The sequence below is a fragment of the Epinephelus lanceolatus genome, chromosome 12 (assembly GCF_041903045.1).
Source record: "Epinephelus lanceolatus isolate andai-2023 chromosome 12, ASM4190304v1, whole genome shotgun sequence".
In the NCBI taxonomy this organism is placed as follows: Eukaryota; Metazoa; Chordata; class Actinopteri; order Perciformes; family Serranidae; genus Epinephelus; species Epinephelus lanceolatus.
In genome coordinates, this window is record NC_135745.1 from 23,654,389 (window position 1) to 23,667,273 (window position 12,885).

Genomic DNA, 12,885 nt, shown 5'->3' on the forward strand with positions numbered 1-12,885 from the left:
ACTTCACATCTGAGATGAGGGAAACTAGCGGTGTTCATCTTTTCAGTGTAGGGAGGTTAAAGTCAGACACATATTGAGGCTACTAAATGCCTGTAATAATAATAATGACAGTATTAGCTTGTATAGTGTATTTTTGTACATTTTCACATCAGTAATTTGTATTATATTGATATATTTGATGAGCAAGCATTTCTAATTTGTATTAAGGTAATTCTTAATGTATTTGTGCCCATCTCTGCCAACAATAACATGGCAGTGCAACTCATGGTGGCTTAGATGAAGCAGATACAGCAATAGCAGTTCTCACACAAGTAATAAGTCCCCTGGTGATGCTCCCTAAATAAAAGAACAAGGCACACATACACAGATACTGCCGGTTCACTGCAACATTTCCCCCTGCACTCCCCCGAGCTCCCATCACCTCCTCACAACAGCTCCAATGACGGAAAACTGGGAATTTACCCACCAAAATAAAAGAACAATTACATCTTAGATCCCCCTGAATAATTCATAAGTCATTGTTTGTGGGACGCTGCGTGAACATGTGTGTTTGAAAGAAACTGGGCAATCCCTCAGAAACAACACGACTGTGCTAGATTTGTGGCCTCATAGTTGAGGGCTGGGAATTTAAGAAGACTCATAAACAGCGCTCGGTTTCAACTGGGTCGAGCTGTGGTGGGGCAGTGTGTGGCTCCACAGTGCCACACTGTGGTGAAAACAGAACAGCACTGACTGGGGTTTTTCTGTTTTATTTCAAATATACAAGCAGCCTTTACAACATCAAAAGTTACACTTTGGCAGCGATGGCAGCTCACGCTCACACACACACACACACACACACACACACGACAGCCAGCAACATTCTTTACAACAGAAGCTCACAGTTACAGCGTGCAAATATGAAAATATACCTGGAGTTAACTGTAGAGCATGTATAGTGGTTTAAGTGACTTCAAGCAATAAACATTGTCAGAAGATGCACTTTGGGTATCTGTCTCCGCGGTCTATTCCTAAAGGCGTTGTGGGGAATCGTATGTAGACTTACATAACGTGTGTATATGTTTAAACAGCAACTATTTGGTAACAAGAACCCAGGGAGTCAACCCCCAGCTGCCTCGGGTTATATTTACCGTCTGCACTAGCTGGCATGAGGGACCACTAGTCTCGCCACATATGGGCATGTGATGTGTGTCCTGTCTGAGGAGCCCACACTGCTCTCTGGGCTGTTTATATGACTCTTATTTATTACAGTACACTGTGATGTATTCTTGGCTCTAAACTCTGTAAATAATACTCCAGGGAGACACTTAGAATAATAAATAATTTCACCTTTCCACACACCCAACGCTCAATTTAGAAATGTAGAAAAAACCCACCACATCTTAGTCCAAGTGTTCATGCACACAAACATTTTTCTTTTCAAAAGGGAATGATCACTGCGATTGTCAGCTGCTCTCTGACATTCTCGGTCCTTAAGCGACTCGGCACAGACAAGCCTGCGTCACAAACTAAGGCACTCAGTTTGAAGACCACATTAGAGCCATTTTAAAGCAGTTTTGCCTAAAAAAGAATCTACATAAACAAGAGTCTTGGACTGTTTTTCTTTCCAAAGTACCACATAATAAATTAAGTGACATTAAATTTAAAGGAGCAGTATGTAAGAATTAGGGGGATTTAGTGGCATCTAGTGGTGAGGATTTGGGATTGCAACCAGCTGAAACTTCCACCAGTTAGAATTCCTTAAGTGTTCATTGTTCAGTAGGTTTTTACTATGACCTGAATTATATGCAGAGGTCTCTTTGTCTCTAAAACAAATGGACGAGGTGATTTAAACGGTTTAAACACTGAATAAAGCAGTCTCGTGTTACAAGCTAGTGGTTTTCAGACTTTGTTTTTCAGACGTTTGTCCATTCTGGGCTACTGTAGAAACATGGGGGCTTAATGTGGCCATCTCCATAGAGGATGTCCTCCCTATGTAAATATAAACGGCTCATTCTAGGGAAACAAAAACAAAATAAAACTTATTTATATTTAAGGTGATTATACACTAAGAAAACATAGTTATAATATTATATCCCATTTTCCGTCAATATATCCCCCTAAATCCACACTGGGCCTTTAAATGAGTGGTTAATACCGGCCTTACACAACTTTTTAAGTCATTTCATTGTCCAATGTCAAAATAAAACTGTGAGTTTTATCTCAGTTGGTGCGCACTCCCATGATCTAAATCATATGGTGTAAGGTGGTCATAAAATTCCCTACAAGCTGTCTTAAGTAAGACTTTATCTTGTCTTGATGTTCCGACAAAATCAAACATGTTTAATATTATCTTAAATTTTTTGTCTTGGCTCATACAAACAGTGAAGTTCAATGGCATGAACATTGTCAACAACCAATAGCTGCGCTCTCTCCAGCTCCAAACAGGAAGCAGCAAACTGGTTAGACAGTAGACAAGGAGGGGACTCCAGAGAGGTGCAAGACCGTAACTAAGACCTGGTTCTCTTGGACTTTTGAAAGGGGGAGAAACTTCTGGGGTTGTGGAGTGAACAGGAGTGTGTTTAATTTGGTGTGTATCTGATCACCATCCAGCGCTTATATTAGTGAGAAATCTCAATTTTTGAAATGGTTCGACTCTCATTCTCATGGTCTCTCTCCCAGTAAAACATCCATACCACCTCTGAGCTAACCAATGGCGAGTAGAGAGTTGAGGTGTCAAAATCCAAAATGTGAAGCTTGTACGCAAAAACAGTTAATCTTTATGGATTATATTGATGCAGAGTAAGGAATTGTTAATATGTCATATTTCTTAAAAGGAATTTGGTGTAATATTTTCACCAGGAGTAGGATTTCTAAAGGAATCTAGCTGTAGTCTGCAAAGAGCGATCCCCACTCTTTGCAGCCTGTGACTGAAAAATTCACATTGTCTTTACATGCGCAAGGGTGTCAGGCTCTTAGAAGTATTTTCAAAGTCTCTCAGTGTATGGTAGGCATAAGCTGAACACAGCATGTGGATGAGCATAAACATCAGATATGAGTGTCTTCCACACTTGCCACAGGCTTTACGAGACATGTAGCCCAAACAGGAATCTGGCAAATACTCATGCCGCCCTTCTTACATGGGTCTACATAAACCACCTTCCCCAGTTCAGTGGTTCCATCAAGGATCCGTCATCATCCAGCCATTTCTGATTTTTTTGGTCCTCTCAGCTCGTCTCGGAGCGTGAGCACATACTTGTCTCTTCTTCCCCGTCTCCTTCTGTCCTTCACACATTGATCTTCTTCAGCTGTTCATATGTGAGGAAGAACTGGGCACAGAGTAAAGGAACATTATCGGCCAGAAACGTGGACATATTTGTTGAGCATGGGAGACTCACAGAGGAATTTTGGCTCTTTCATCACTTCAGCTCAAAGCCTCCCTTGTTACCGTTGCCTTGTTACCTCAGACTACTCGGCTGAAACAAGTCAATAATCTCATTACGTTTTTCAGGCCTGGTTGGAGCACGATGACGAGCAGACAGCACTTCTCTTTCCCTGTGCAATTCTTTAGCCTTTACAGGATGACTTTAATAGAGTTCACCCTCCACTCCTTCCTTCCTTCTTCCTCTTACCTCCCATTGAGGCCCCCTGTACATGCTCTCTAACCAGGGGCAGTGGGGTACTGAGGCAGTAGTTGTACAAAGTTACATAACAGAATTAGCTAGCATTAAGCTAAGCTTTCCTCCACTGGGCTTGTAATGCCAGACGTCACTGGATGCGTAACAGAATTTACAACTTTCCCCTACTGATTTCTCCAAGCTCAAAAGATATTGCATCACAGAGGACAGACTGTATGTAAACAGAGTGGTGCACTAATGAGGTGGTTAAAGGATACGATAATGTTCCAGGGTCCCAGGCGGAGCCAGTTGGGAAAGAAACCCTTGTAGAGGGCCATGAAGCCCTCGGAGCGCCACGTCTGAAGAGAAAACAAACATGTTAAAAACCTGTTTTATCTCATTATCCTCTGATTATCCTCTGATGATTGTTCTAAAGTCCTCTCTGGGCATTTTTAACTGGGACTGGGAAATCAGTGACATTAAGATCTTATCTGGATATTTAACATTATTATATCTAATATTCATTCAAGAGGCAAAATTTAAACATACACTCAAAGCTGCTTCTTCATAGTAACACCAGGTGCGATCAGGTCTAAAAATCTAATAATGTGGCGCTGTCAGCTGCTTTAAATGTTAAAATATTTGCATGGTCATCCATAGATAGAGTGGTACATTGCTGGCGTAAATACAAATCACACCTGCAGGTTGGCGTGCCGTTTATACTGTTCTGATGTGCGCTGTGGTGATTTGTCTCACGGCTAACAGGAGAGCAACAAAAAGCCCACAGCAGAGTGTACATCCCTTTCATTCATTCATTTTCTTTAACAACTTATCCTGTTAAGGGTCATGGGGGTGCTGGAGCCTATCCCAGCTGTCACTGGGCGAGAGGCGGTGTACACCCTGGACAGGTCACCAGACTATCACAGGCCTGACACATAGAGACAGACAACCATTCACACTCACATTCACACCTACAGACAATTTAGAGTCACCAGTTAACCTGCATGTCCTTTGGACTGTGGGCGGAAGCTGGAGCACCCGGAGGAAACCCACGCTAACGCAGGGAGAACATGCAAACGCCATACAAAAGGGCCACAGCTGGCCGGTGGATTCAAACCCAGAACCCTCTTGCTGTGAGGCAACAGTGCTGACCACTGTACCGATGTGCTGCCCATGTTATTTATGAAAGATTATAAAGTAGGCTGTAACCCTATCAGTGTCACCCCTGTCTCATGGAGTCTCACTGACAGCAACACGTGCATGTGTTGACAAGCTGAAGGATCTGGAACCACCGAATACGATGTCAGAAACCAAAGAACATGTCAACTGACAGGGTAGAGTAATATTACGAGATTTTACACAAATACGACTCAGCACACTGACAACAGAAGGAGTACCAAAAAAGAAAAACAGAAAGACTTTGTTTACTAAGTAAATGGGGTTGCTAGCGTTTTCAGCCCATATGCATGGTTTGCTAAGCGTTTGAATGTGACTTTTGGCATCTAGAAAAACTAAAACGCTCTGTCAGACAAGGCTGACACTGGTAAGGTTACAGCTTATGTCAGTCTTTCAAAAATAACATTAGCACGGATGTAACCTTTGCTGTGGGATTGTCGTCCTCTTCCTGTCAGCTGTGAGACACATCACCACAGCTCACATCAGGACAGTATGAACAGTTTGCAACCTGCATGAGCTCGCTCAGTTACTAAGTATGATTCATGCATTGCTAATGGAGTAGGAGGTTTAATTCTTTTGTTAACATCATCTTCTGTCTCTCACCTCTGCCATGATGTCAGTACAAAAGAATACCAAGCTAACAAAGCTAACATTACCTTCTTTTACCACATTTATAGACAATTACAGAGTAAGTTTACAACAGGCCTTGGGGACTAAAGGTAGTATTAAAAAAGATAAAACCCAGCTTGCCACTTTTTATTGCTTGCAGGAGATCTAACCAGCTCACCAAAGTTATATAGTGCAAGAAGAACAGGCATTCAGGGTGCAAAGTGGGGATGAAAAAGACACCATTCTCCCTATTATAAGTCAGTGTACCATCACTATAATGTTGAGGATGTTATTTTAAGGTAAAAAGTTGCATAAAATTACTTTAAAAAGGGGCGCTCCAGCTGTGTAATATTGTGTGTCCATCAAGCTGTGGGAGTCACAAGAGACTAATAAAAGACAAAGAAGAGGTAAACTTGAAGCAGAGGGTACGATATCCTGACGTTTAGTCCCGAGTGTCGGTGCTTCATAACACTGGATCCTAAATTTCCCAGAATGCCACCAATAGTATCTTTTTGTTTGTCACACCCTGCCCAGCACACACATTTGTTGGGGAGTTATTTTCTCAGACTCTAAAGGCCCCCACAGAGCCACAAAAGACTTTTTACAACAGAACTGCCTATAACGAGTAAAAGAATCTTCATTGGTGAAAAATCTGTGGGGTGCTTTTAACTGAGTCATCTACAAACACAGTCTGAACAGAAACAAACGTAAGATGACTGACCTGCAGTATACAGTCCAGTGTTCCCTGGTACAGGGCCCCTCCTTTCTGGTTCATCATGCGTGTCCGGACTACGTCCACTGGGTTTGACGCCAAAGCCCCCGCCAGACCACACGCAAAGCTGGACCTGAGGGACAACGAGACATGGTTTCAAATGTTAATCTGTAGATCTTTATATCATGTAGTCTGTTGTCTGACATTGAGACAGTGCCTGGATGCAGGTGACAGATGTGTTTAAAAAATGCAGCGACAACACAGACGTTTTATATACAAGACGTGAGATAATGCAGACAAAGTGTCCCTTGCTCCGTCCCACTTTCGACCTCTCTGTTGATGGTTTGTGCATAAATAACATTAATAGCCTGAATAAATCAAAATATTTAAAATCATTTTCCAGCACTTTAACTCCATCCCCAAAGATTTTTAATTGTGTCAAACTTACTTGATACTTTTATACTCTATGTTTCGTGTCCTGTGCTGCAAACCTTTTAACCTCTGTAGCTCCAGTGCTGTGTGCATAAAGTTAACGTACAACTCTGCTATCTATTTTACATCATATTTCATTTACATGTTGTGCAGCTGTATATTTTCAAACAGGGAAAAAACCCCTGTCTTTGTATTTTATTTTCATCATAGTATGTTTTTATATAAGTGCTTGTGACATCTCAAATGTGGCTTTGACTTGAAAATGAAAACATGTAGCAGGATATATATCAAGTATTGCCAGTCAGCCTGAATTTTAGTCCATATCGCCCAGCCCTACTGTATACTACTAACCCCTTTCCGTGTCAAGAAGCTAAATAAAAAAAGGACAAAGTGGAAGTAACTTTAAGTCATGTTTCTGTACCACAGTGTTCCAGAGATCTGCTAAAAATAGCAAATGGGGTACTCTGACTGTGTACAAAACATTGCTGATCTCATTCTTGAAGTTTGTTAACAAATTACGTGGTATCTGACTGGTCCATAGACTTGCATACTCACTGATACCTGATCCAGCATTTTGGGCAGTATCAAGAGGCATTTCAGATACTGCCATCAGTATCAGAACAACTCCATTTAGAAAATCTGAAATCACCAGTCTATGGGTTAAATGATTGTTGTGTTGTATCAATTGAGTATTGAGAGAAATGCAGAAACAAGCAGAGTGTGGTTGCTCCACTGCAAGTACACAGATTTAAGACATCTCAGCTTAGCAGGTAATCTAATGACAATGGTCAACACATACAGATGTTAAACAGGGCCTCTCCTCTCTTTGTTCCACCTTAAAGGAATACTTCATCCCCCCAAAATGACCGTTTGTATATCAATGACTCCCCCTGTGCTATGTTGACTTTGTGAAGAAACTTTGTTTTTCTCGCATGTCTTCACAGTGATCGAAGAATCTAAAATTGCAGAAAATTGTTGATGAATTGAAGTCATGGGGAGTTGCATTTAACAACAGCAAAACTAGATTTGTCCAGTATAATTCAAGCCTCATTTATCCAGTCACATGCTCAGTACCTTCCCACACAGACAGCCATTTCTGATGGGGAACTGAAAGTGAAACTTATCTGTGCTATCTTCAAAGCCAGACTCCTTTGACAAAAATGCAGACTGTATCTCGTACACAGGAGCTGCTGGTCTACCGCTGCCTCCATCAGTTTGTTTTTGTTATTTTGTGACGCTGCTGGATCTGAACTAACCCTTTAAAGCAACAGAGTCACACGATAATACAAACAAACCAAGTGAACGAGGCAGCAGCAGACAGGCAGCTCCTGTGTTCAGTAGAAGGTAAGTGTGGCATTAAAGAGAACATAGATAAGTTTCACTTTCAGTTCAGTTCTCTGAGCACAAGACTGAATAAATGAGGCCTGGATTATACTGCTAAAGTTGTGTGAAAGTCTGTACACAGATGTTTTGATGTAGTTTTACATGGCCACTTACTTCAATGCATCAAGAATGTTCTCCCTTTTTGGATTCTTCGTTCACCAGAGACATGTTAGAAAATGTTTCTTTACAAATTCAACAACACAAGGAGAGTGTAGTCATTCAGGAAGTGAAGTACTCCTTTAAGTTACTGACATGTGTCTTGCCCTGACAAGCAGTTTCTTCCCAGTGATAACAGGAGGATGATCTCCAGGCGACTCTGCATACTTACACAAAGTGTGTGTACACGGTGTCCCCCATGTGACCCGACAAGATAAGATGCTTTTTGGTGATGTCATACACCGGTAACTCAACCCCAACCACAATGGCCGCCCGTTGAGCTGTTAGGGAGACGCCCTGCAGCAAAGAGAAAGAGAATGTCACAAAATTGAACATTAAAGCTCAGTGTCTGTGCGACCTGTGACCCATTGAAACTGAAGTGATTTAGGAAGCATATCTCAGGGGTTCTGTACCTTCCACAGTCCTCTTGTTCCCTCCTCCTGGTAGATGTTGATGAAGTTGCCCATCATACTGCCCTGGATCACATTTCCCTGAGCCTGCATGCGGATCTGGAAGAACACACAGAGGTAATATCTACAAACTTGAACTTTAGACAATGAAAGCATACACAACTCATGTGGAATGCTGTAAGTTCACCACGCCAAGTACGGGGGTGTATTGTTAAACTGGCTACCATCGGAATGCAAAGGCAAAAAAACGTTAGAGGGGATTTTGGCAAGCGTGATGTCCTGAAGTATTTTCTCCATCCTCATTTCCAGGAAACCTCCGGCCCCTAGTTGACTTGTTTTCATTTCTAATGGCTGCTGTTTGCAGACCAGCTTACTGTGCGTTTGTCTGACTCCATGGCAAGTTGGTGGGTGCAGCTAGAACACACTGTGATAAAAACGCAGTGTTCTGAGCCTGCAGCCACTTCCACGAGTTAACTGCTAACAAACACACATTGTGGACAGGACGCCATAACGCTTAACAGGGCATGGCGAGAAGGAGCTGGGCAAAACACTGAGTACAGATAAGCATGTGTGCACATGCATCATAATCATGCACCCCTATCATTTACAGAACACTATGTTAAGCCGTTAAGGCTTCAGTCTATAAATAATCTCCACAAGTTGGGTCTTGATAGCACGAAGATGCCCTTCACTCCACTCGGCATGCTACCAAGAGACCACAGCCTGGGGCAGTTACAATCTCATCTAGACTGGGAATACTAATCGCTCCGTTTTTCAAAACAACTAAAGTACAGTCCTGCTCAAGGCTGCATGAGCACTTACAGCACAAAAACAAAATGAATGAAGACTGCTCTGTTTTCTTGCTGCAGCTCGAAAAAAAATTGGTCAAACCTGCTCTACCGCTTTGGAGACGACTGACAAAAACAAAGAGAATCTTTGCCTGTGCAAACAGCTACCTTCAGCACATCAGTGGGGTTGGCGATGGAGGATGAGATGACTCCAGAGAGAATACCACACATCACATTAGTCAGCAATGTCTCATCTGAAAGAGAGAAGTGGGAGGCAGACTGTAACTGTGAACAAGCAGCATTTGTTACCACGTGTCAGGCGGTCAGCTGCAGTTTGTTTGTACAGTGTTTAACAGAGGCACACAGAGGTACAAGCAGCTCTTATAGTATGACAACATGAGGAGACACATTTAAGTAGGTCACAAACACATCTGCTCCTCCCTTGTCTTCAAAGAGGAATGTGCACATGTCAATGGGGGCCGTAACCGCCAAAATGTGTGCACATAGTGTGTGTATGAGTGCAAAGAGAAACTGGGACTCACCCTCCGGCCTGTCAACCAGCAGTCGCTTAAAGCTCTGGTATGTGCCAATTTTTATGGTCCCATAGGAGGCCTGGCGCAGCATAGCAGGAGCTATTCTGTAAGTCAAGTTTATTTTTATTACACAGTGCCACAATATCTCAGCGGGCTTTAAATACTTCTAATGCTTTAAAGCCCAAGTACATTTCTGACCTGCTGCTACACTACGAACCATCCAAACCTCTCAGGTCATCAGGGACAGGTCTGTTTTGTGTCCCCAGAGTAAAGACTAAACACGGGGAAGTAGTATTTAGTTTTAAGCACCACATATCTGGGACAAACTGCAGCTCTAAGTTCCTTTAACTCGAGGCTGAAGGCTTTTCGGTTTGCTGCTGCCTTTTATTAAATTAAATAATTCATCTGTTACACTGCACTGTAACTTGTAGGCATTTAGCTTGTTTTTATTTTCTGTTCCCGAGCTCTTTAATGACTTTTTCAATTGTATTTAAATGTCCTTTCATATTGTGTTTCTTTTGCACTTTGTCTAGGGGCTTTAGATGTTTCATGTAAAGCACTTTTAATTGCCTTGTTGCCAAAATATGCTATAGAAATGAACTTGTCTTGCCTTGCAAACAGTGGTGGAATGTCCCTGAGAACATTTACTCAAACACCGTACTTAAAGTTAAACTTTGACATACTCACATTTTACTTGAATATTCTTCTTCTACGCTACACTTCAGTGGGAGATATTGTATTTTTTTACTTCACTGCATTTATCTGACACTGGTAGTTACTAGTTACTTTGAAAATAAAAACACATACATGTACTGCTCATGTGATATAATGCGGAATTATACTACTAATCTAGCAACCTAAAAAATTATATTAAATTGGTTCTATTGACAAACTATGGCATGCAAACAAATCATTTAATATTCTATGAAAGTCTTAATAGGTCATATTTTAATATGTTACAAAGGGACATTTTGCAAAACAAGTACTTTTACTTTTGATACTTTAAGTGCATTTTGCTCATATTACTTCTGTACTTTGCACTCAGGACTTTTACTTGCAATGTGGTATTTTTAGACTGTGGTGTTCCTAGTTTTACTTTATTAAAACGATCTTCTTTCCCCACTGCTTACACACCCACTACTGTGCTTCTCCATCCTGCAAAAGCCCCTTAAGAATAAAGTGAAGTCCTCTCCAAAGTCTCAACACATACAAATAAAACATTGAGACAGACAGTGCAAATCCTAGACAGGCCCCTCTCTTTGAGCAGATGTGGTGCAAAATGGTCGAGGCAAGAAAGAAATAGGAAGTGAACAAGAAGGAGGAAGTGTAAACATTTTGAGGAAATACTACAAGTGCAGCAGGAACAACAATGTAAATGTGTAGATCTGGTACATATGCAGGTAATACACGGTTTTAAGGACAAAGCCATGAGAGTACAGCAGATAAATGCAGCACACTGACCCAGAATACAGTGCCCGGAGCCCCTCCTCTCTTCCTATCCTCACTATAGCATGGAGCATGCCTCGGTACCGGATCTCTCGGTACTTGCTGTCGCCTACTTGGCCTTGAACTTGAAGTCGAGTCTTTGCTAGGTCGATTGGGAAAGTCCCTGCAACACAGAAGTACAGGACACAACCGTATAAGAGTGTAAATCTCACCAGAGGTTTAAATAATTACCGGTAATCCACGCTGCAGCTCGGCCTCCTCCTCTCCGCCGCCGCACCACGCATCACTCACCGCATTCCGCCGTCACGGAAGCGAGCCCGCCGTACACAAAGGGCTTCCAATTGAAGTTGGACATTTTGTCCAGTCGTGTACCGAATCACGGTGAGAACCACCCGGTGGACCTGCAAGCTGAGGGACTGATACTGAAGTCTGAGGCTCAGAGGTGAAGCTGCGTTTCAATCCCCGCCGGCGTTTGAGAAGTCCAGCCCCGCGTGCGCCTCCTCCCTCTGCCGGTCTCCCGAGCTGCTGGCTCCACTGGCCCCGCCCACTCCCTGTTACTAGGCAACGGCCCCGGATTGTAGAGAGGAGCCACGACATCATAAACTCAAGACTGTGGTTTCCTGAGTGCACTTTATATAATAAATAAATAAATAAATAAACAAACTATTTATTTCAATTATATAGAAAGTAAAATTCCACACACATAGTTGTATTTATTTTTATTTGCACACACATAAATTGCAGAAAATCCAAATAGTTAAACAACTATTTATTTTAATTATATTGTAAATAAAATCCCACATACATAATTTTTTTATTTTTTTTTTCAATTTTTTATTTGCACACGCATAAATTGCATAAAATCCAAATAGTTAAGAAAACTATTTATTTTAATTATATTGTAAATAAAATCCCACACACATAATTTTTTGATTTTTTTTTTCAATTTTTTTATTTGCACACACATAAATTGCAGAAAATCCAAATAGTTAAGAAAACTATTTATTTTAATTATATTGTAAATAAAATCCCACACACATAATTTTTGGAGATTTTTTTTTCAATTTTTTATTTGCACACGCATAAATTGCAGAAAATCCAAATAGTTAAACAACTATTTATTTTAATTATATTGTAAATAAAATCCCACACACATAATTTTTGGATTTTTTTTTCAATTTTTTATTTGCACACGCATAAATTGCATAAAATCCAAATAGTTAGAAAACTATTTATTTTAATTATATTGTAAGCAAAATTCCACACACATAATTTTTTTAATTTATTTTTTATTTTTTATTTGCACACACATAAATTGCATACAATCCAAATAGTTAAAAAAATATTTATTTTAATGATATTGTAAGTAAAATTCCACACACATCATTTTTTTATTTTTCATTTTTTATTTGCACACACATAAATTGTATAAAATCCAAATAGTAAAAAAAAAACTGTTTATTTAATTATATTGTTAGTAAACTCCCATGCACATCATTTTATTTATTTATTTTTTATTTACACACACATAAATTGCACAAAATCCAGATAGTTAAAAAACTATTTATCTTAATTATATTGTGAGTAAAATCCCACACGCAAAATTTTATTTATTTATTTTTATTTGCACACACGTAAATTGCA

The 12,885-nt window shown here is 40.6% G+C and overlaps 1 protein-coding gene across 1 annotated transcript; it reads right to left on the reverse strand.

The window, feature by feature from the left end:
* Positions 1-729: 729 nt before the first annotated feature.
* On the reverse strand, positions 730-11,748 carry LOC117272098 (kidney mitochondrial carrier protein 1). The gene is made up of 9 exons (XM_033650850.2): positions 11,533-11,748; positions 11,257-11,404; positions 9,805-9,899; positions 9,431-9,516; positions 8,478-8,573; positions 8,237-8,361; positions 6,103-6,226; positions 3,875-3,955; positions 730-3,308 (listed from the first exon to the last, which is right to left on the reverse strand). The coding sequence occupies exons 1-9, from the start codon at positions 11,594-11,596 to the stop codon at positions 3,267-3,269; spliced, it is 861 nt and encodes a 286-aa protein (XP_033506741.1). The 5' UTR covers positions 11,597-11,748; the 3' UTR covers positions 730-3,266.
* Between the last annotated feature and the right edge of the window lie 1,137 nt (positions 11,749-12,885).